The 25,137-nt window shown below is 33.1% G+C and overlaps 1 protein-coding gene across 1 annotated transcript; it reads left to right on the top strand.

The window, feature by feature from the left end:
• The first annotated feature begins 3,919 nt into the window (after positions 1-3,919).
• Positions 3,920-24,946, top strand: LOC129273489 (extracellular serine/threonine protein kinase FAM20C-like). The gene is made up of 9 exons (XM_054910530.2): positions 3,920-4,451; positions 8,569-8,772; positions 9,535-9,633; positions 11,607-11,719; positions 14,139-14,322; positions 16,813-16,849; positions 18,645-18,714; positions 19,616-19,757; positions 21,097-24,946. The coding sequence occupies exons 1-9, from the start codon at positions 4,141-4,143 to the stop codon at positions 21,356-21,358; spliced, it is 1,422 nt and encodes a 473-aa protein (XP_054766505.2). The 5' UTR covers positions 3,920-4,140; the 3' UTR covers positions 21,359-24,946.
• The last annotated feature ends 191 nt before the right edge of the window (positions 24,947-25,137 follow it).

Below are 25,137 nucleotides of genomic sequence, written 5' to 3'. Positions count from 1 at the left end.
CCCTTTCGTTTATTTTCTCCTTTTTTCACGTTAAATTTGGGGGTCTAAGGCCCCCAGCCCCTCCCCATCTATACGCCAGTGGAAATAGGGTCTGAAACGTTCAAACATTCAAAAACGTTGGTGGTTTTTGTTTACAGTTAAAAAATTTTGTTCTTTTTTTTCAGTGAATAAAAAACACCTGAATGCCACCTCTTGTCCCTCCCAACAGGCTGCAGGCTTCGCTGATAAATAATGATAATAATAATAAAAATGATAATAATAATAATAATAATAACAACAACAACAACAACAACAATAATAATAATAATAATGATGAAACGTTTTTGTATAGCGCAAAATACATATAGGCAAAACTGCATGTCTCTATAGCGCTTTTTCAACAAGTGGAGATGGAGATGGGAGCACTGAGTTCCTAATTTTTCTACAAAATGCCAAATAAACGTGTTTTCAAACTCTTTCTAAACTTTTCATATGTTTTTATATTCCTAAGATATTCCGGCAGATTATTCCATGAAACAGCGGCTGCATACGAACAGACGAAAATGATCTTTACCCATATGACTTTGTCAGTATGAGTGGGGATTGTACTAGTGACCTTTTACTTGAACGAAGTATTCTTTCTGGTTACAAACATGGTATTAAACAATTCAGTGAGATATACAATGGAGCAAATTGATGATAACATTGGTATGCTTATAAAAGTACTTTATGTATGCAGGATTGGATAGGTAGCCAATGTAAGTTTATTAAAGACTGCATGATGGTGAGATTCAAAATTCGGTTCATGTTTCTTTTTTTCTTGTTACAAGTCGTGCTGCTGAATTTTGAACTAACTGTAATCTTTGAATTAGACGAGACGGAAGACCGTAAAAATCAAACTATTACAAAAGTCAAAATGGCACATAACGAAAGCATGAATTAAAGCGCTCAGTAGATGCCTTATAAAAAAAAGTGCAAATATTATTTATGCAGTCCGAAAGATGCTGACCGACATTTTTGTGAAACAAAATCAACACATTTTGTGTAATTTCTATCCATAAAATAGTATGGTTTTCTAAATTTATAATGGAGTTGATTTATACATTAGAGCCTATTTAATCATATAAAGAACACTCTTAGTATAACAGCAATTTATAATAAACTTCTGGGGCGGTATTCTGAAAACGTTCTTATCTTAATTTTGTTCTTATCTACGTCACGTTCTCAAATTGGTATTCTGAAAACGTTCTTATCTTTTGTTCTTATCAACGAACGTAGAGGGCAGCAACACACAAGCGTGTTGCTATAAGGAAGGTCAACTCGATACGCGCATGCAGCTGAGCTGCGCGCGTATTTTATTGTTCATGCCAACGAAATCAAATGCCGATCCAATACAACAACAAATTAGTAGCGATCAAAACACGAATATGAAAGAATATGACTACAACAATATCAAAGATAACTTAAAAAATATGTTGAGGAATATACATTCATATAAAAACATACTTTGATATTTAAAACTTTACAAATATAAGTTTCAGGAAACTAAAATCATTACCAAATCGGTGATTGTTGTTATCAGCGATTTCACCAGACGGCTGTATTAGGTGATTTGCGTCGAGACGATTTTGTGACCACTCGCAAAGCATTTCGGGATTGAATATAACCACCCTATTTTCTCTGAGCTCTTCGCTGAACCCATCATCACAGTGCAGCTGCAGCGCAGCGCGCAGCCAATGCAATGCATCCGATGCATGGGTTGTTTTTCGCCGTCCATGCCATGGTCTCGGACTCAGAGTTGAAATTTAGACCCGGATTTCGGGGATACAGCGCCTTTATTTCAGATTTATAGACTTAAAAGTCAAATGACATTTAAAATTTGAAATCTAACCTTGAACAATCGTCGTTGATAAACATCAGCCCTGAAGCCATTACACTTCAAATCAGGCCAGGCAAATTAGACGTCATTGTCTAAGTTGCTAGATCTATGACGAGTCGCCTGAAGCCCCAGCGCATCATCAACGTCACTAGCTAGCTGCGCGACCGGCCCAGACTCGGCGCACCCAGGCCAGAAAAATGACCTCGATTATTACGGTGGTTGTCTATGCATTTATTAGTGGTGCAGCGAAATTCAGCAGAAGAAAATAAGAGATATGAGGTATCCTCGTCACAAGCTTAATATTCCAAAATGAGGAAAAATGTCAAAATCATGATTATTTAAGCTAGATATTTTCTTTAAAAATAAAAGTAATATTTTTAATATTTATACCCAGAATAACCGATCTAATAATTGTTCATTAAAAAATATTTAAAATTAACAAATGAAAAAAAATCAACTCGACAAATTTCCCAAAACCCCACCTTATTTTTTAAAGTGGTCACAAAATTCGAGCGGAGTTGACCTTCCTTAGAGCAACACGCTTGTGTGTTGCTGCCCTCTACGTTCGTTGGTTCTTATCTTTTTCTTATCTTGCTTTCCATCCTATGCTGAGCGCGTAAATTTATTACACGCGCATAATACAAAAGCGCGCTAAAAAGATAAGAACAAAATAAAGATAAGTGGTATTCTGAAAACGTTCTTATCTTTTATCTTTCTTATCTTTTACGATATTTATGATAATATTTAAGATAGCTAGAGGGTTATCACATCTCACGATGTTCGCGTTCTTTCTTGCTCAAAAAAGATGGCCATTGGTAATAACATGTATTCTTTCCATCCTTTCTTTCATCCACCCTTTATTTTGTTTTTCACCTTTTTTTTCTATCCTTTTGTCTTTCTTTATCTATTTTCACTTTTTCTTCCTTTCTATCTGTCTATCTTCCTTTCTTTCATTCTTCATTTATATCTTTTGCTTTATTCTTTTGAATTTTTTAATCTCTTCCTTATTCTTATTTTACTTTGTTTCATTTATTCTTCATCTTTCTTCCTTTTTTATATTCCCTTTTCGTTCTTTTTCTTTCTTTCTTTGAATTAACCTTTCTTTCGATTTCTTTCTTTAGTCTTTATTTTTGCTTTAATTTCTCTTTCATTGTTTCATTGTTTCATTTTCCTTTTTTCTCTTCATTCACCTTTCACATTTTTTTATTACTTCTTTTTCTCTTTCTTTTTTTTTTCTTCCACTCGTTTTTTTTTTTGTTCAGTTCTTTATTCCTTCATTTTATCCTTTTAATCTTTTTTTTGTCCTTTTTCGTTTTTTTCCTTTAAGTTTCTTTCTTTCCTTTTCTTCATTTAAGATCTTTTGCTTGCTTTCTTTCGTTTACTCTTTCATTACTTTCTGCTTTGTTCCTGTCATTTTTTTCCTGCTTTATTCTGACCCTTTTCTGTCTCCTTTCTTACCTACTTACTTTCTTTCTTCCTGTTTTATTCTTTATTCGTACCTGCTTTATTTACTTTTTTTCTTTACTTACTTTCTTTCTTCCTTCATTCCTTCCTTCCTTCCTCCCTCTCCTTTCTTTCTTTCTTTCCTTATTGTGCACGTGTCTCGAAATAATAATCAGTCATTGCGTATAAAATCCCTATTTCGCGCATAGCGCCAGAAACAGTGTACGCACAGCGCCCATGATATTATCTTGACATAAGGAACGCTTCTATTGGTTAAACTGACAATATAAAGCGCATTTTGATTGGTAATATCCTAAAAATGGGCGTGTTGAAGATAAGAAGGAGGCAGTCCTTACAGAGATAAGAACGCGTTAAGAAGATTTTCAGAATACCGATTTGCAATGATTTTAGCGTCTTCTTATCTCAATGAGATAAGATAAAAGATAAGAACAAAGATAAGAACGTTTTCAGAATACCACCCCTGAAAGTGTTTATGATCTTTGGGCCCTAGTCTCTTTTTAGGCGCAGAAAATGAAGGAACGTTAAATAATTCACATGGTAGGGTACAAAACGAAATCTCGAACCACGCGACTTCAACAGTACAGCTCGCGCTCGCTCTCGATCGATCGCGAGCGGAGCTAAACCCATTCAGAGGAATTTACCAACTTTGCCCGCAATGGATAATAAAGAACGATACAGTGAAGAAAAGGGACAGTTACTTTGTTGAAAAAAGTTTGTAAGTCTTCCTTTGAATTACCAAGAGATGGAATAAAGTGTAAACCTTCGTTGCTTTCTTAGCAGGCTTCTGAGTAGTGGATGAAGACTCTACAATAATCAAAATGAAATTACGATGGCGGTTTATGTTTTGGGGAACAATTTTCGTGTGTTGCACGACTTTGATGACAATATTCGCAGTGCTCCGAGAGGTTGGACTTGGAGCCCCTGTTGCCGCAAGAGTGGAAAGTATCCATCGGAATTTCAAGAAGACCTTAGAAAATACCAGTATTATGGACGGAATAAATCTGCTAACCAGCAAAGAAAGAGCAGTTCCAGACCACCAGAATGCTAGTACCTACGATGCGTGGGTTGCAGGAAAAAGGAGAGAAAGGCCAAATTGGGTGTCCAGTGGATCCAAAGATAAGAAAAATGGGTGAGTGCACGAACCCCTTAGAGCCACACCCTTGCTCCCGATCCTTTAAAAATTAATGTTCTGAATGTTACATTCAAAGCCATCAACGTCAAACAATGCAGTATCTAGAAATGTTAGCCAGCTCTTTATTACAAATGTTATCATTATTGTTATTGTCATTATTAGAGTCTGTATATTATTGTTATTATATTGTTATTATTATGACTGAAAAAAACCTAGTGGAAGTATTAAGGAGAAGTAGTATTGTTACTATATTTATTATTAGTATTTTTATTATTAATTATTATTACTATTATTTTTTTATAATAATTATTATTATTATTGTTATCATTTTTATTATTATTATTATATTATCATCATCATAATCATCAATCAAATCCATGTATCATAATTGTATCAGCATCTGTAGGTCTGTATATTTACTTCAGTGTTGCACAACATAATGTCTTTATGACATCACACATTTCTTTTGTATTTTTTTATGATATATGAAATACTTCTGTTCTTTCCTCAGTTATATGAATTTAGTTTGATTATTTGTAGTATAAGATCAATATCATATATATACATACATGTAAGTCTAAGAGAAACAAGGTTGAAACTTTCATGCTTTAATCCAACAAAATTGATTGAAGTCCACAATAAAATAGCTGTATATATATATATATATATGTTGTTGGATTATTATATATATATGTATGTTTTTGTTGGATTAAAGCATGATAGTTTCAACCTTGTTTCTCTTAATATTACTCCAACACGTGGAATATCTACCGAATATATATATACATATATATAATGAAATACTAAATAAAAATTGATTGGTTGACGTGGCTGTAATATAATTTCACTACAGGATGTGCATATATATATTTATATATATAATGTGATGACAAGTTTACTTGTACCAAACGCTCTTGAGGTGTGAGTATGAAACATATTGTGATGAGGCCAACTCAAAAGATGACGCAGGACACCATTTTAGCTTTAGCTTTTGTCTTTAATAAGACTTCGTCAGAAGCGTCTGTAATTACAGACTATTATGGTCAGGATGCCTACCGTGTTCTATCTTGTTCAAGATAGAATACGGTAGGCATCCTGACCATAATAGTCAGAACAAGATAGAATACAGTAGGCATCCTGACCATAATAGTCTGTAATTACAGACGCTTCTGACAAAGTCTTATTAAAGACGAAAGCTAAAGCTAAAATGGTGTCCTGCGTCATCTTTTGAGTTGGCCTCATCACAATATATATATAGCTATTTTAATAAATATGAGAATATTAGGCATAACTTTTACTTTTATGTCTAATTTTTTATACAATTTTCAGGACTAAATTCATCTTTTATTCATTTGTTTTTATTCCACAGTTCCCCTCTAAAATAAGAGCAAATGTTCAAACTGATCAAATCTAGAATTGTCTCTAATGATATTCATTAAACGTCAGGAATCCTGTTTGATTAATTTGATATATTTATTTCCACATTCCAAAAAAAGCATATACAAGTGTAATCATTTTTTTTTCTTAGCATAAGATAATAAGCAAATGATATACATTGTAATTAATAACATATGCATAATAATACAATATAATTGAAATATACTTATACCTGATAAATTTCTTATTTTTTTTATTGTTCAAAAAAATAGCAGAAAAAAAATATACATGTATATAATACAATTATTATAATAATAATAGTCTATGTGATTAGCTTTCAAAATAATCTGATGAAGTGGCAGGTGAATTTTACATCACGATTTTGTCACTTTTTATGTAAGAATTTTGTTGTACATTCAACATTATAGGCGCCGCTTTTCCGACGGCGGCGGCGTCAATATCAAATCTTAACCTAAGGTTAAGTTTTTGAAATTACATCATAACTTATAAAGTATATAAACCTAGTTCATGAAACTTGGACATAAGCTTAATCAAGTACTACTGAATATCCTGCCTGAGTTTCAGGTCACATGACCAAGGTCAAAGGTCATTTAGGGTCAATAAACTTAGACCATGTTGGGAGAATTATTTTCAAAATCTTAACCGAAGGTTAAGTTTTTGAAATGACATCATAACTTAGAAAGTATATAGACCTAGTTCATGAAACTTGGGCATAAGGTTAATCAAGTATTAGTGAACATCCTGCTTGAGTTTCAGGTCACGTGACCAAGGTCAAAGGTCATTTAGGGTCAATGAACTTTGGCCAAGTTGGGGGTATTTGTTGAATTACCAACATAACTTTGAAAATTTATGGATCTAGTTCATGAAACTTGGACATTAGGTTAATCAAGTACCACTGAATATCCTGTACGAGTTTCAGGTCACATGACCATGTTCAATGGTCATTTAAGGTCAATTGAACTTTGGTCGTTTTGGGGATATTTGTTAAATTACCATCCTAACTCTGAAAGTTTATGGATCTAGTTCATAAAACTTGGACATAAGAGTAATCAAGTATCACTGAGCATCCTGTACGAGTTTCAGGTCACATGATCATGGTCAAAGGTCATTAAAGGTCAATGAACTTTGGCCGTGTTAGGGGTATTTGTTGAATTACCATCCTAACTCTGAAAGTTTATGGATCTAGTTCATACAATTTGGGATATAAGAGTAATCAAGTATCATTAGGTGGTTTCAAACCGCCTCGATCACAAGAATCCCCGTTAAATTACGAGAACTTTTTTAGGCTGAAAAATACCCATTAATTATTCCTGCATTCACACCGCCCTGAAACATACCCTTCGGGATAAGTTCCTGAAGTTACGAGCATGCGCAGTATGGTCTGATAAGCAGCAAGGCGCGAAATTCAAAATCACTAGCCCAGCAGCAACCCATGCACGGCGCCGCACCCAACGACACGCTGGGCTAAAAGTTCCCGTAATTTGCTTTCAGACCGCCAAAATACCCACGACCTTGGAAAAATCCCCGCGAAAGTTCTCGTAATTTCGCCAAGTACCTACTATTTATCGGGTATTTTCTTTCGGGGATATTACGCGTAATTTGCTTTCAGACCGCCAAAATACCTGGTATTTTCTGATCGGGGTAAATTTCCCGATCAGAGAATACCTGGAACTGGCGAACTTCGAGGCGGTCTGAAACCACCTACTGAACATCCCCTGTGAGTTTTATACCCCTTTCATAAACCCAATAAAACCCAATTATGCGGCTAATAGCAGCATAATTTGGTCGTAAAATCAGAGGAGGACAAGAGTTATCCGCATTATTCTGATGCTGCTATTATCCGCATAATAGCGGCATCAGGACAAGATTTTGAGTTTATGAACGTATTTCCAAATAATGCGGATAATTGCCATGGTGCGGTCACAAGGTCACCCTTTTCCAACACAACTGCATCGGAGGGGGCGTGTCCAGTTGTCATGACGATTATCCGCCTTTTTCAGGACGGGCGCTCGTAAAAATAATGCGGATAATTTTCGGAGATTGTGAACGCAATTTTTATTGAATTATCCACATTACTCTTAGGCGGCTAATTGGAGGATAGGTTTTATTGGGTTTATGAAAGGGGTATTAGGTCACAAAACCAAGGTCAGTTAAGGTCAATAAACTTAGGCCATGTTGGGGTAATTGTTGAATTGCCATCATAACTTTGAAAGTTTATGGATAGAGTGAATGAAATGTGGACATGGGTGTAGTTGACAAGTCTTAAGTCACCGTTCAAATGTCATTTATGGTCAATGAACATGGTATTATGTCATTATATGAATGGTGTTTTTGTGAATGATTATTTAATAGTAGTTTTCAAAGTTAGCACTGCTGCTATATTAAATCGCGTAATGCAGGCGAGACTGCCAGAGGCGTTCCACTTGTTAAATGATATTAACAAATAGGAAGCTATAACCCAATCAGTGATTTCAGATTTGTCTTAAATTGATGTAGAATTACATTTCTCTTCGTGTTTCTTCTTTTGATTTTGTGAGCTGCCATAAGTCCCTAAATGAATCTTGTGTGCTCAAGAAAATATTGAAATTCTTACCAACAACCAGTGATAAATAAAGTCATAGAGTATCACAGAGTGTGATTTCATCTACATTTTGCATTGAAGTCAATGTGCAATCCTAAAACCTTCTCTCTTATGTATTTAAATCTCAACCTTTAGAACACAACTGTTACCATGGCAACAATTTCATGCAGATATCAACGAGAATCAGATGTATAGCCGCAACGCTCCGTACATGAAAGATCTACTCGAGAGCCTGGCCACTACAGAGATTGTAGATGTGGGTTTGTTCCACGGTGGGAGTCAACTTAAGCTTCATGTTAAATTGGCTGATGGGAATTATGCAATGCTAAAACCAATGAGGTAAAAGTTGGTAGTTGATTCTTTATTTTAACCCTCCAGTTGGAAGTTTTCTTATTTGTCTTTTTTTTTCAAAACTGTTTCATAAAATTTTTAAAATGTATTCTGTAAAAAAAACTTTTAATTAAAGAATGCTGTAGATTTTGATAATTTACTTGAATCATGAATAATAGTGGTATGACTCTCATTTGCAATTCCAGCTTTATTATCTGGTCTTCCTTTGCATTCTGAAGTTTATTAAAATGATTTGTTATTAATTGGACTGAAGTTATTGAACCTATTAGTTATGAGGTGGGCACTCCACAACTGAGCCACCACCGTATCCAGTGTCCTATATTTTGAAGTGCTATTCCCAAAGCTGGATATTGCTTGTCAGTGTTACAAGGAGGAATGCAGACATTATCATTTAAAGTTTGTAGTAACACATTATATTATCCCTGGTCGGATCATTTTAATAATTTCCTTTTTTTTTCTTGCCCCCCCCCCTGGGTTAAGGTGCGATATTAGTAGCCATATGGTCTCACTAGACCTGACTGAACTTTTGGTCACTTGCCTTAAGTCAATTTGCTAGCAAGACCAGGCTATCCTCCTGAAATTCTCTCTTTAATGGCATTTGGCTGAGTCTGAAGGTAGCAGTCAATTTTGGATGTAAGGTGAGACTTCAAGCCACATCTTAACATCAAGAAGACTTTGAGAATGTGAGTCTTTGTGATTTTCAGCATTGTGATATTTAATGTTATGTAAACGTCTCACTTATTTCCTCAGAACTCCAAGGAGTCTAGTATATAACTATGATGAAGAACAGCCATTTTGGTTAGATATTGAGAGACATAACGCAGAAATAGCTGCATTTCATCTGGACAGGTAAGCTTTACAATTTTCTGGCAGTAAGCTTCTTTTAGAGTACATTTATGAGGTACAGTATGTACATGTAGGCCTACACTCTCATAAAATCATACATTAGCCCACCTATTAATTTAGTTCAAAATATTCATATCTACAAACTGCTTGTTAAACTGCATGTAATTTCCTAATGAAGCTTTTATCAACAGATGGTTCATTAGTTGGTTTTTTCTTTGGAAATGTACTAAAATAACTAAAGTAATTGCTGGTATAAATTCTGCCTTTCATTTTAACAGCTTACATGTAAGTAATATTGTGAACTTTAATTATCATTTCATTTCAAATAGGTTACTCATAGTTCATTCTAATCATTCTGTTCTGTAAATATTTTTGTATATCCAATGTCCATACAAATGAATAAAAGCTTCTCTTAGTGCTAGTAATCCCTTAAATACATAGATTGTTCATTTCCATTCACAGATATGGTACCAATATCTTCATTCCAATGCTATGCATTACACTAATTGATCCATTTTTGGCATTAAAATCAATTCTCCCCAAGCTAGATATGTACGGGGTGTGTGTTAGTCTGAAAGATTTAGTGCAAGACATTTACAGAAATTGCAATATTATAAATTCAAAATATTATGGTATTATGGTAATCAGAGTCAAATAAGGACAAGAGTAATACTAATAGCCCTACATATACCTGTGTATACATGTCAATATTAAACTTCATAACAGTCACTCAAATCAAGTAGATTGATGTTTTTTGTTACTCGTTACATAGGCCTAAGTAAAATAAAAAGTTTTAAAGACAATCTGTATAAAATTATGCATTATGGTTGGCCATACATAAACTCATAATTTCTCAATACATGTAGGCCTACATACTGTAATAACTGTCATCATTACTTTTAGAAATTTGCATTCTGGCTTTATGGTTGCCCTATAAAAAGTTCAAATTAATTTTGTGATTTATATTGATTTGATTAAAAGTAAAATTCAATCAGAGACGTACGCTCTATAGTATCAAATATAGTTGATGACAATTTGTTAAATAGTGATATATTTCTTATATTTGACATTCCACTACAGTATTTCATATCAGTCTACTTTCCTAAAAACTTCTCACTATATCTTCAAAAGTATAAACAATATTCACTCAGTAAATATGTACTTGTAATAACTATCTGCTTGTTGTTTATGCAAGTTGTAAGTTATCTGAGTCTACTGCATACCTTAGGGGGATATATTCAAGGACATAAATAATAAAAACAATTTAAAGCTTGTAGTATGGGGGATGTATGACTCAAGCATGTGTGCACTGTAAAGTAGAGTGTATATTCATCAAGGCAGTAAGCAAGGGGCCTCTGATGTGTGCTACCAATGGATAGTGCTTGATACGGAAAAGTTCATGTACTGGTCATACATGTTGCAAATTATTAAAGTTTGGTAGATTGAATGCCAAATGTTAAATTGATTTGGCCTTTTATTTAGGACTCTATTGTCCAGTATGCAGCAGAAAAAACTCTTTCCTCCATTGACAAATTTCACACACCCCCCCAAAAAGAAATCAAATAGATTGAGCACTTATACATTTTTTGTGTTGATTTTGTTTCTTTTTCATATTTCTCTCTTTAGTTGCAAAGACTTTAATTTGATCATACTTCATGTTATTTGGCAGTGGATATGTTCAGAAACATTTAATTATGTTGGGTGCCAGATTTTGACCATTTATTTTTTTTCATTTTGGCTCCCTCACAATGAAATCTGACTGTTCATATTTTATTGTGTATTCTTCTTTAGTTTAGTTATAATTTTGTTTGAAAGTATTTTTTGATTTAATTTGCTTGTATAAGATAGTCTCCGAAGATCATTTTATGCTCTGGTTTTTCTATTATTTCTTGCATCCTATCTTACAGTTTCTTCATGGCCTGTTCTCTTTGTTAGAACTGAAAAAAATCTTTCAAAAACTTTTTTTTCTACCCCAGAATACTAAATTTCCGCAGATCTCCTCCATGTGCTGGGCGTGTTCTCAATATCACTGCTGATATAAAGATGAAAACTAAAGACAAAGATTTGTTAAATTCCTTCTTTCGTGATGGTGAGTTTATACTGCATTCTAGGAAACTGTTACATCATGCATACGTGTATGTGTCTATTTTCTATATTTTGTGATAGGCCTATATGTTTGGAATCATATGCTGCAAGTTAGAAATAAATTATACCATGTATATTTAATACCCGAATGGTAAACATGCAGAATTATGAAAATGACAAAGATATTGTAATACTATTATCTGTTCTTACAATTTCTTCATATTAGATTTTGGCTAGTTGAATTATGCATATCAGTAGGCCTAAATTTCATATTGATACCTCAATGAGAGTTTGGATAACACAGATTGGTTCATATAGGCTCAATAATCATATCTTGGATAGTTTTTGTCTCGCCTGCATAGCAGAGCAAGACTATAGGCGCCTCTTTTCCGACGGTGGCGTCATCGTCAACATTGAAATCTTAACCAAGGTTAAGTTTTTGAAATGTCATCATAACTTAGAAACTAGAAAGTATGTGGACCTAGTTCATAAAACTTGTACATAACGGTAATCAAGTATTACTGAACATCCTGCCTGAGTTTCAGGTCACATGATCAAGGTCAAAGGTCATTTAGGGTCAATGAACTTAGACCATGTTGGGGGACTCAATATCGAAATCTTAACCGAGGTTAAATTTTTAAAATGTCATCATAACTTAGAAAGTATATGGACCTAGTTCATAAAACTTAGACATAAGGGTAATAGTGTATCACTAAAGATCCTGCCTAAGTTTCAGGTCATATTAAGGTCAAAGGTCACTTATGGTCAACGAACTTTGGCTATATGTTGGGGTTATTTGAGGATTTGTCATCATAACTTTAAAAGTTTATATATCTAGTTCATGAAACCTGGACAGAGCAACCATGTATCCTTGAATATTATGTGCAAGTTTCAGGTCACATGACCATGGTCAAAGGTCATAATAGGGTCAATGAACTTTGGCCATGTTGTGGGTATTTGAGGAATTGTCATCATAACTTGGAAATTTTATGGATCTAGTTCATGAAACGTAGACATAAGAGCAATCAAGTATCCTTGAAGGGTAATCAAGTAGGAATGATTACTTTGCACATGTCATATGTCACATGATCATGGTCAAATGTCATTTTGGAAATAATATAGTGTTTTCTTCTGTGAATAATTATTAATTAGCTGTTGCCAGAGGCGTTCCACTTGTTTTTTTTTTTTGAAGGGCTGGAGTTGTATTGGAGTTGTAATTTGATCATATATATCTCGTACATGTAGGACAGTAAGTAAGGACAAGTGTTTGTTTTCTTCAAACCTTACCATCAATATTTCATAACTTACTAACCGTGTGAGGATATAGTATATTTAGTTTGCCTATTATCGACACGTGTTTTAATGTTAATTTTCTGAGATATTTCAGCAAATATTGTCAAAAATTAATCTTCATAATGTTCTTCAATTCATTGTATATTTTAAGAGATGCCCTGTGAAAATAGGGGGTTTAGGTTGTGGTAGAGTGTAGGTGTCTGTAAAGTTCTTTGTAAGGATCAGATCGATGGAGGAAGTCCTCTTATTACCCCCACCAATAGTCATAAACCCATTGTTAAAGGGGACAATCAACCCTGCTTCCACTAAGTAATTACCACTATTGTCCTCAAGTGGCTTTTGGTACTTTAGTTGTTCCTTTTTCCTTGTTATAATTGTCTCTGGCTTATTAATCAGAGTATTATACCTTTAAAGAGCTGATATTGCCACGTTTCCTTTCTGAAAACATAGAAAACATGACTCATGGATTACCCTTTTTCCTACATTGAAACACATTCTATTGTAGCAATTTAGTGATAGCTTTGGGTGGAAATCATGAATATTTGAAATACCGTATGCATTGTACAGACCTTTTTTTCCTTACAAAAATTAATGCAACAAAGATGTTTCACGATGCATTACATGATGGTGAGAAGGAGGAGGATGATGATGAGGGTGATGATGGTGAGGGTGATGATCATGATCATGATGGTGATGATGATGATGATGATGACAATGATGATAGTAAACAATTGACAATAGTAATTATTAATAGTATTTGAATAAGATAAATTAATAGCCATGTCCTCCTTTAAAATTAAGAGCGAAACAATGTCTCTATTGATGCGCGCGTCATGTATGTTTGATAAATATACAAGTCGGTATCATATAAATGATAGAATTTCAATATTCCAGGGGGGGAGTGGTGGTCGTTCATGATACCATATCACAATATTTAGCCAAAAGCAAATCAACTCGATAGTTAAAGGAATTATGCGTAGTTGTATTGTCGATTTTTCTCTCCTCATTATTTAAATATATAACTTATGAATGAATGTAAACATTTGCCTCTATCATCACTCATTCATTGGCTTCTTTTGTGGGGTACAATATATGATATCAGAACAAAAAGATTTTGTTATGTATTGCAGGGGGAAACACGTGCTTTGAAGGGAAGTGTGCTCCATGGTTTTGCAATAAGGATCATCCTGTTTGTGGGCGGGGCGAGATGCTGGAGGTCTCCCTTTGTGTCATGATACCATTTTACCATGGCAACGAGGATCCCATTTTCGATAGACCCAACCCATGGAGTCATGGAATCCGGGAGGCTCAAATGTAAGTTTATACATGTAACTATTTTGTTTTCTTTTTTTTTGCATTTAAAGGGATGGTCCGGGCAGAAATTATTTAAATCTAAATTAATAGAGTAAAATTCACAGAGCAAAATGCTAAAATTTCATCAAAATTGGATAACAAATAACAAAGTTATTGAATTTTAAAGTTTATCAATATTTTGTGAAAACAGTTATGCACATTGTCATGAATATTCATTAGGTGGGCTGATGATGTCACATCCCCACTTTCCTTTTTGTTACGTTATTACATGAAATCATAAATGTTTCATTTTTTCATACATGTGTTAATGATGTGTCTCCATTATGATAAAACAAGTTTCGGCAATAAATAACTAATGCACTTAATCAGTTGTCAATCCAATTGTTTTAGTTCTTGGTAGAAAAATTTTGAATAAACCTAATTTCATATAATAAAATACAAAAGAACAAGTGGGGATATGACATCATCAGCCCACCTAATGATTATTCATAAAGACATGCCTAGAACTGTTTCACCGGAATAATGCAAATCTTTAAAATTCATTAAATTTGTTATTTGTTATCCGATTTTGATCAAATTTTCAGCATTTTGCTTTGTGAATTTTACTCTATAAATTGAGATATAAATTCTCTAGCCTGGACCATCCCTTTAAAGTGAATTTAATTCTCCATAAAATCCATTAAAATAATTTATTCAAATTCAATAAAAGTTGCCAAACAAGTTGCTTACCAGAGGGGCATTAATTTTTTTTAAAGATAGAAAATTCTTGACAAAATGAATAGATTTTATTTGATTTAATGACGGGATACTTGTCTACTAGATGAGGAACTTTTCATTTCTTGAATAGAATTGCCTTATAAGTCCCCCCCCCCCCCCCGATAAGGCCACACATATCCATCTGAATAATTTGAGCAGATTATGTTAGTGTGTACCTGATATTCAGATTAAAAAAGTAACTTATTATAGGATTTAAATCTAAATCTGGAATTCCAGTGGTGACTATACACAGCCTATCGGGATTTATTTTGAATCCCTGTAATTTACTGTAAAGTTTCCTAACAAGTGGTTAGTAATGCTATTAATTACAATAACAACATTTGGCCAGTGCTGACTGAGGCTGGTCTATGGAAATTCAGGTTGATATTTTAAACAGGTGTAAATCTGTCTCGCATACAGTATAGTCACATAGAGTACATAATACAATATATTCAGAATCAGAGTAACACTTGACTCATGTCAGTTTATTTTGTTCTTGATTTTGATGGTCTTCTGCATTCAATCCCCATGATATTGCCAATAAGATCATATTGTTCCAATTGATAAAAAATGAGATTGGAACCCCTAACCCCTCCCCCCAAAAAAAAAAAAAAAAAAAATCAGGGCAATATGGGTCTTGTACAACTAATTTTATTAATTGAAGTTCTAACTAATATCTGTTTAAAGAGAAATTCCAGTATTTGCAGTAAACACTGATTTCATGAGAAAGTCTGTAAAACAAGGCTTAATTGTCAGTATATCATCGAGGATCTAGATCTGGTACAGTTACATAAACTGAACTTTGTGAAATCTTGAAATCTACGCTGAAAAATGTTCACACTGAAGATCACCAACACAGATAGGCACACGTGGGACAGTGTATTATTATTGCTAAAATAAAGACCCGACGGAAGTGACCGAATCCGCGCTTATTTCGCTTATTTCTCAGCAATCACACAATTTCTTCCAGAATCCTTTGGCACATATTTTTTATTCATACAAACAGACACTTAGGTGGTCATTATATTAGATTCTGTAAAAAGTCATTTTTAGATCGTTACCAAAACTGGAATTTATCTTTAAACATCTGTTAAAAGGAAATTATTATATTCATTTGCTGTCTTATATATGAACAAATAATATACCGTACTTCAAGGGATTTTTGTACAATTTCATTTGTTCAAAAGTGTGCACTGGGCTTAATTAATATACAGTAACCTTGGCACCTCAGTGTTTCCCAGCCTGCGTAGGCATATGAATCACGACAGCAGCAAGGTATTTGGCAGACTGTTGAAAAGATAAGGTGAATGTGGCAGGTGATTAAGTCCCTCTTAAAGATTTCTTTTTTTCCAAGTGAAATATAATTTTCAAGTTATAAGGAAAAGGTGTGGTTTCTTGCCAAAACTCACAACTTGATCAACTGAACAGGACTTTCTAAGATACTGTACATGTCTACTTCCCTTTGCTAGATTTTTCCATTTTGCACCAATAACTTTTGAATAAAATACATTAGCCTCTCTCATCAATCAGTATGTTTTTATATTAAGGAGGCTATCTTATTTTTTCACACAAGTTAATGGTTTGTATGTAATTTTTGCTTTAATACAGATCTGTGAAATACTGTAAAAATCATTACTTATTTTCATTTGATTTTCACAGCACGATGTGCAAAGCTTTATTATTTCAAGAGTATAAACTAATATTATACTTAATATGTGTTTCATTGTACAACAGATGGCAAGAACAAAATATTTGTGAAGAAATCTTAAAAGTGAGTAAATAATCCTTTCCCAAAATATTCTTTCTTCCCTGTCAAAGATAGATTTATATAAAAAAAAACTACTAATTGGGCAATGGGCAAGAAATTGTATAAATATGTACCTTCATATAAGTTCAAAGCAAGTGTCAGTGTATTTTCCTTTTGAGAAGACAACTCAATTGAATCATAGGTACATCCATGAATCAGAACTACAAGAAACCCAAACGAAAAAGGTCAATACGACTTATATGGTTCTTACCACTGACTTCCTTCTGTATTTAGTGTGTGGTGAAGGACAGGAAGAAAGATTTTCAGTGCATCATTATCATTTCATCTTATTTCATTAACTTTCTTCCTCTGATGTAGAATCATGACTTCTTTACCTTTGCACAAACTCAATTTCCATTTTAAAGGGATGGGGACTGTTATATTTTATAATCAAATTTCATTATTATTGATAGTTATTTTTGTTAGAATTGTTTTTAACTATTACACTTTATTTTATTTCATTTCAAATTTTATTTTTATTTATTTATTTTTTTTTTTTTTTTTTGGGGGGGGGGGGAGTTGTTCTTAGTTATTTTATGTCATATTGTTGAATGCCTTGGAGGGGGGTTATGTGCTCAGTTACATATCATTCAAGAATATTCTTTTCTATTTGAACTTCCCTCTGATTATTACCGTTTCCTGTTTTTATCATTCTCCAGTTCCATTGTCAGTTCTTTCGTCAATTCGTTTTGACAAACAAAGCATGACAATTTGTAATTTCTGGGAGGAAAAATTACCAGAATTCCTCCAATGAATATACTCTGTACTGTTGACGTAGACTGAAATAGAATGCCCCATTTTGCAGGCCCTATCCAATAATCCAATTTAAATTCTGTTCAATGTTTTATATTGTTCTAATCAGGACCATATGTTTGTGATTAGGTATAGGGGAATTGTGGCAACATATTGTGGATGTTAGAATATTTTTTTTGCATGACAAATAATTTCAAAACTATTATATTATAGTTGATATTTGTAGTTCTTTGATGATATCATATATTCAAACTTAGATTTTGTGTGCAGCTTGAGAATTGTGTTTGTTAGGATTAGATTTGTAAACTTTAAAACATGTTTAAGTTTTGCAACTTTTCAATGTGTTCAAGTCATTGATGTTGTGGGTTGATAGTCGTTGAAAGATATTTAGAACAATGAAACATTGTACATATTTTCTGAAAAAGTTCTCTATTTGAGACTAATATTCTCACTTAACACTCAACATATTTTTATGTAATTTTGATGATATACACTCAAGCCTCGTCTAGTAACAACCCACTATAAGCTGTCTTATCAATGTTACTACTAATTACCAGATTAATATACATTATTGATATTTTCTGTTCATTTAGACAAAGTACAGCATCAACAGACCTCGTAGCCCATGTAGTGACAGGATTTTCTTAATTAAATTTAAAAAAAGAACACTATGCTGCAACTAGATCTTGATTTTGGAATTGTGGCCCTCTTTAGATACAAACTCTATTGTGAACTTTTCAGTTTTAAACGATGACTATTCTGCCAGGTACATTATTGATTATAAACCAATCAGGTTTGACTTTTATTGAAAGGTCATTCATCTCTTCATAATGATATTGATCAAATTCAATTTCCTATTCAAAAAGATTTTGCATTCAAAGATAAATTTGTATGATACTTGAACCCCTGCCCTCTTTGAAGGATTTTTGCAATTTGTGGGTAAATTGAAGAGAATTGATCATCAATTTTCAAGGTTTGACTATCCCCTTTAAATGTTTATTTATAGAATTCAGCCAATGCCGAGGGCCGGTTCCTGTTGGATCTCGTGGAGCAATCTATTTTTGACTTTCTTATGTGTGAGTATCTTCAGCTAACTTCCATCTCTACCTTGTTATTCAGGTTAATCTTTACATTCCTTTTTGGAAATATACTTCCACTAATGGAAATGTGTTTCAATCTATTTTCGTATCTGCTTGTAATAATTCTATATGTGGGGAAAGAACACTTACATGCAGATATATACAAAGTGACATAAAGGTCACTTATATTAGTCAAATCCACTTTGTAGAGTAGCTAGCTATCATGACAACTGTTGGCGTAATTATAACTGTGGAAGTGAATCAAACAAAAATACATGAGTTTTAAGAATGTATGGTCGAATCGTTTGGTCATAGTAAACTATGGAGTAAATAAGATTTGTCTTTCATGTTACTGTATCCCATTTCATCAAAAATCATGAACAGTTTTGTGAATTTATGATTTATATAATTTGGATTTGACTCCCCAAAAAAATTAAACTTGTATTTGCAAATGACCATTCAAATTTAATCCTTTTTGGAATAACAACTGCATTTTTTTCACCTGGGGAAATGGGATATATTCAGATACTGTTGTGCTCAAAAGTTAGACCCCATCACAAAATGCACTCCTTCATGCTGAGTGTTGAATCAGGTAGCTCCATGTAGACAACAACACTACAATGTTCGGCGCGCCCAGAGAAACAAACTTTATTGAATTTAATATTTTATCGCCTGAGTTCACAATAAAACATGGCAGAACTTGAACGCTTTAAATACATTCATTTTCTGGTGGGTTGACTAACTTTTGAGCACCACTATACATGTATATAAACTGGATGGTATATTTCAATGAGCATTTCAATCGCCACTTAATACTTGTGCCTTTATGTTAAAATTAATATTCATGAATTTATTTGATTTAAGCATTTCTTGATTTTCCTTTTCTTATATTTTTCAGTGAATTACGATAGGCACCATTTTCACATGCTCTATAAGTATGGTTCGAAAGGCTTTGTAGTTGCTCTTGATAACGGGAAGGGTTTCGGAAACCCTTATTTGGATGACCTCAATCTTCTCGGGCCTTTAGCCCAGTGCTGTATGTAAGTATCAATGATGTCTAAGTTTCCTTCAGTACCTTCACTAACAGTGACCTTTCAGAGACACTTTTGCTGTTTCTCTTTTCTTAAATGCTAGCAATCACACATGCAATATGATTTTAATAGAGATCACTTTGAAAATGCAAATTGGAGACTTTTCAGTAATTTTTTTAGATTAGTACTAGTTTTTGCTCATAATATACCCATATTTGATTTTTTTTTGAAGTATGACAAGCAATTAAAAAATAACAATTGTCAATTTTTAGGAGAAAAAGCAGACCAAGCAGAATGTTTTCACATACAACTCGTATTTTGAGGCTATATAGATGATTTGAAGCATGTTTAGATTCTAATTCAAAACAGTGACAGTTTACATTAAAATTTTCATATAATGCCAAGAGATTGTATATGCGCACAAATAGACAGCCATAACAAATCAAATCCATCCATGAATAAACATAACATTTATTATAAAACATTTATACAACATTTCCAATTTTCCACCCATCAATATTTTGTTGTGTAGGAGTACTACACCCCCTTCTTTCCTAGTCTTATACGTTTATAATATTGTCATGCACTGCCATATTAACCCGTTCACTACTGAATTCCTGAATTCCAATAGGCTTTGTACAGGGACCATTTTAATTCCAGGAAGCTATGAGTTAAGATCTCATCATGAATGTAGACAAATTGAAATGGTACTGCTTACAGCCTCACACCAAACATACCTAATTAATACAAGTCTTGCAAAATGGCCAGTCTCCCTTTTCAGGATGTAAATAATTAAGATAAAGAGAAGTTGTTAGTCTGCTTTGAAACGTATTTTCAATTCTGTCTCAACTTGATGATAATATTGATGAGGAGAAAGATGAGATAGTCTCATGTACCTCCCTTGGAGAGTAACTTATGCTGTCAGTTCCCTGGGTTCTTATTTACAAGCATTCATGATTTCTTTAGTGATCATATAAAAGAAACCACCATGATGCACCCCCCCCCAAAAAAAAAATTACTACTGTGTACATGGTATACTTGGAGGAAACCTATTTGGAAATACTGGGTTTTTTTCTTGTTTTTTTTAAATACTTCTGACCTAGTAGGTGAGAATAAAAAAAGCAAAAAAATGGAATGATTCAAAATGAATAGAATTACCTCAATTTTTCCACATTTCAGCTACTGAAACTGTTTTCATCTCCACCTGACCCGTGATCTCTGACATGATCAATAAACCAAGTCAAATATATAAAGAAAATACATTCTGATACATATCCCTCACCAATAAAGACGGACTAGTTTGAATATACTTCAACATCACTTTTCAACCTATCCATCTTTTTTCTAGAATTCGTGATTCCACTTTCAAATATCTCTTAAAAGTCAACGGAAGTCGAGAGAAGTTGAGTGACCACATGAAGCACACGCTGGTCAAGGATCTGATTGATCCGGTCATCCACGAAACTCACTTGGAAGCCATTGACCGTCGGCTGATGAAGCTTCTGGATTTGATCGGTGATTGCATCAATTTGTACGGTGAGAAGAGGGTCATGGTCAAAGGGAAGCTTGACCTTCCATTCCCGGAGGTAGAGGTCAAGATGGACATGTGATGGAGGGTCGCTGGTTGACCCTTGTTTGTTTTTCAGACTGTAAGAGATCAGTGACTATAAGCAACACTCTGTGCCCTGTAACAAAAAAGGTTAGCGACTGATCATACTGTTGATTTGTGCGACTGATTGTATATAATAATCAATTTAATCAAGCATAATATCAGCCCTATGATTAGGCACTATGCTTTATGTTATGAACTCCATTTTTCCGGCCAAATATCATAAGTGACCTGAACAATTGTGTATTGTAGATTTGTACCAAATAATAAGAAGATAGATGGACAAAAATGTACATGTTTATATGTATCAAGTTGAACAAATAAATTTTCCTCATTTTTTGTATTAAAAAAAAAGGGAATGTAATATTTTTATATTCTCTATTCTCATTTGTAAAGTGAAGGTGTGGAGGAAAGCAAGAATTTATATGTTTGATTGCCAAAGCTTGAATGAAAATAATTTGATTAATAATAATATGTTCCTTTAAAAGAACTTGCCCTTTTTTTTCCGTATCCAGTTTAAATTGATTGATATAGTGTGTATGTGTATGTTACTTAGCAATGAACTTTATGTTGCGCTGATATTTTTTTCATTGATTTTGTAAGATCAATATGTATTCAATGTAGATCAGTAAGATTGTGACATGTAAAATGTTAACAGCTACTTTCAAAAGATAAGGCATTACATCATTTGTGGTTTACTCTGTATATGCCAAGTAATCAGTTCTATGTGTTGATGAATGCCATGTTGCCAATACACCAGACCTGCCAACCTCTGGGAATGAAAAACTGTATTCTGTGATAAAAAAACTGTATTTTCCCCCAAAAAAGTTTATTTCATAATAAAATGCTTGGCGCACTCGCTCATCGCGGTGCTCAAGCTGCATGTAAGCTAAAATGCGCACTGCTCTTGCAGATTAAAAAAAAAACATTAAAACATGTGTATATCTTCACCCTGGTTTGAACAAAATGATTGAAAAAAAAAAACAAGTTACCTGAAATTACATTGATCGTATAACCATATTTGTTCACGTTTTATGAAATAGAGACATATAGAGATTATTTTTCTCAATAAATTACGATTTTTACAAAAAACGTATTTTTCAAAGAAAAAACGTACTGCCGTATTTTGGTTGCAAAAACGTACTAAATACGGCTAAAACGTACTGGTTGGCAGGTCTGATACACTGCAACTATTTGTTTATCGGGACATACATGTATTCAATAGTTCCTATTGAAACGTTTTTCAGAAATGCAATGACACTAAATGATGCATACTGCTTTAGAAGTTCAAGTCCACCCTTTGTTAAAAGAAGATTCTATTTAATAGAAAAAATAACAAAGTTTAAATGCAACTATGCACTTTTGTTAAAAGAAGATTTTATTTAATAGAAAAAAGAAGGTTTAATTTCAACAATGCACTAATCATGTTTTTATGATTATACTAAAAGCTAGATGTCACATGTATGAAAAGTAAACTTTAAGGCAGAACTTTTGAAAATTCACTACTTCATAATGTCATTATTAATTCTGTAGTGTCAATGATGAAATAATTTTACTGTAAATTCTTATTCAATCTTATTATGTGCAATGATGGTGTGTTTCACAAATTGTATTCATTATGAACATTAAAATTGAAACTATTAGTATTGTGCAATATCCAATAAGGTAGGCCTAAGTTATTTGAACGATACTGTAATTTGATTTGTATTTACAATTGCAATTCAAATGGTATCGTTTTATTTTTTGATATGCCAACAATGTTAATATTGATTTTGCCATTGTTTGGTGCATATGTGTATCTTTGTATTGACAAAATGATATGCTTTATTCATAAATGCCAATCATGCCTTGCATAAGCTTTTCCTTCTTGACATTTATGTCACACATGATTGTTAAAAATGGATCCCAGTTTTTTTTTAACAAAAAAATGTATAAGATGCAGTATAGATACAGTATATCTTTTGCAAGGAGACAACAAACTGGAACAATCTAAAAAGTGTAATGAAAATGAAATTTGTATGCATGAAGTAATCTGTCCAGAATTGCACAAACTGCTGACATCATTCACTATGATCAATGATATAATGATGACATCATTAGGACATCATATGGCTTGAGTCAGAACACCAGGGCTCCGTAACACAAAGATTAGCGATCAATCGCTAAATGAACTGACCAATCAAGATCAATGTTACAGGCGCATTTGGTTTAAAATACTGACCAGTGACTAATCAGTGTGGTTCTTTCATATTTGCAATCCATCGCAAACGTTTGTGTTACGGAGCCCTGAGTAGGTTTTACTGAACATCTTTATATTATCCAGATGACTTTCACATGTTAGTGTCTTAGTAACTAATGAGTGTCCATCTCTTTGTAGGTCCAAGATTATACTAAATCCAAGTGTCTTGTTTCATTATTGTGAACTAAACATTATTGAGATAGTAAAAATAAAATAGAACTCTTCCTGTGAATAAATTGCTTGACCTATGACAACAAATTACCTGTCGATTTTCATTTTCAATTTTGTCAAATTTGTTATTCCAAAATATTTGTATATTTGTTTGATGGTGTTTTATATACCTTTTTTCAAAGTTTTAATAATAATAATTCTAACATTTATAATGTATTTAAGTGTCATTGTCTGTAAGTGCACAAAATTATGTCTTCTGTCTACTACAGTAAGTAATAACCGACGTCCTTTCATTATGTGATTCTGAGTTATGTTTTCTATGTTCTGTATTGCCTTTTAAGTTGTTTATTTTGATTTGTATATTACTGTACCCTATGTGCTTGCAGTGATTTTATGTATAATTTTTATTTGTATTTGTTGAATATGACAAGTCCTTTATCATTCTAGTTAGGTGCTTAATGAGTTGCTGGTAATCGTCTCACTAAAGATTAATATATCAGACCAATTGTTGTTGCATTAGTACTACTTGATTTTTTTCCTCTCAATTAAAGAATTAATATATTTTGCAGCAACTTATGTATAAATCGTGATAAATCATGGAACAAAATAACCAATTTTATGGTTTATACATCTTTGGGTATTAAAATATCTCTAAAGGAATTCTTGAAAAATTAAGCAGAGTAAATTACTAGTTTTGTCCAATAGTAACTAATAATAGTTATCAATGTTACACATCAACATGTAAAGTTTTATACGAGAGGTTTAATGAAATGTATTACTTGCTACATGTATGTTTAAAGTAGTGCAATATTATTTATCATTATTTTACTTTTTGCAATCACTCGTTTTCTTGCCTCGTGAAAAGCATTGGTCTATCATGCAATATGTATTCACTTTTCTATTGAGAACTGTACACTTAAATTGCTTCCTATACTAGTGCCTTTATCCAGTATGTCTGAAGCCTGCTTTGATTAGCACTTGAAATATATCAAATGTTCCCCTTGTGTTTGCTGAACATTGTGATTCAATGTTCACTTACAAATTATTGCAGTGTTGTATAAAATGGTTTGTAAAGTTATTATTGAGAATAATGTGCAATAAAATGCTTGCTACATGTATGATTTTGCCTATTTCAATATGGCTGAAGTCTGCTTTGATTAAAATTTGAAATATATCCAATGTTCCCTTGTGTTTGCTGTATGTTGTGATTGAATGTCCACCTACAGATAACTGCAGTGTTTCACAAAACTGTGTCTGAAGTTAACAAGACTGAAATATGGCAAGCCATGGGCCTGTCAAGTAATTTCAATCACATCAATTAAAAAGATTATTTGCAGGTGATGACATTCTCATTCAAAACTTAATATTGC

This window comes from Lytechinus pictus, chromosome 12 (genome assembly GCF_037042905.1).
Source record: "Lytechinus pictus isolate F3 Inbred chromosome 12, Lp3.0, whole genome shotgun sequence".
Taxonomy (NCBI): domain Eukaryota; kingdom Metazoa; phylum Echinodermata; class Echinoidea; order Temnopleuroida; family Toxopneustidae; genus Lytechinus; species Lytechinus pictus.
This window is presented reverse-complemented; position numbering and strand designations above follow the sequence as displayed.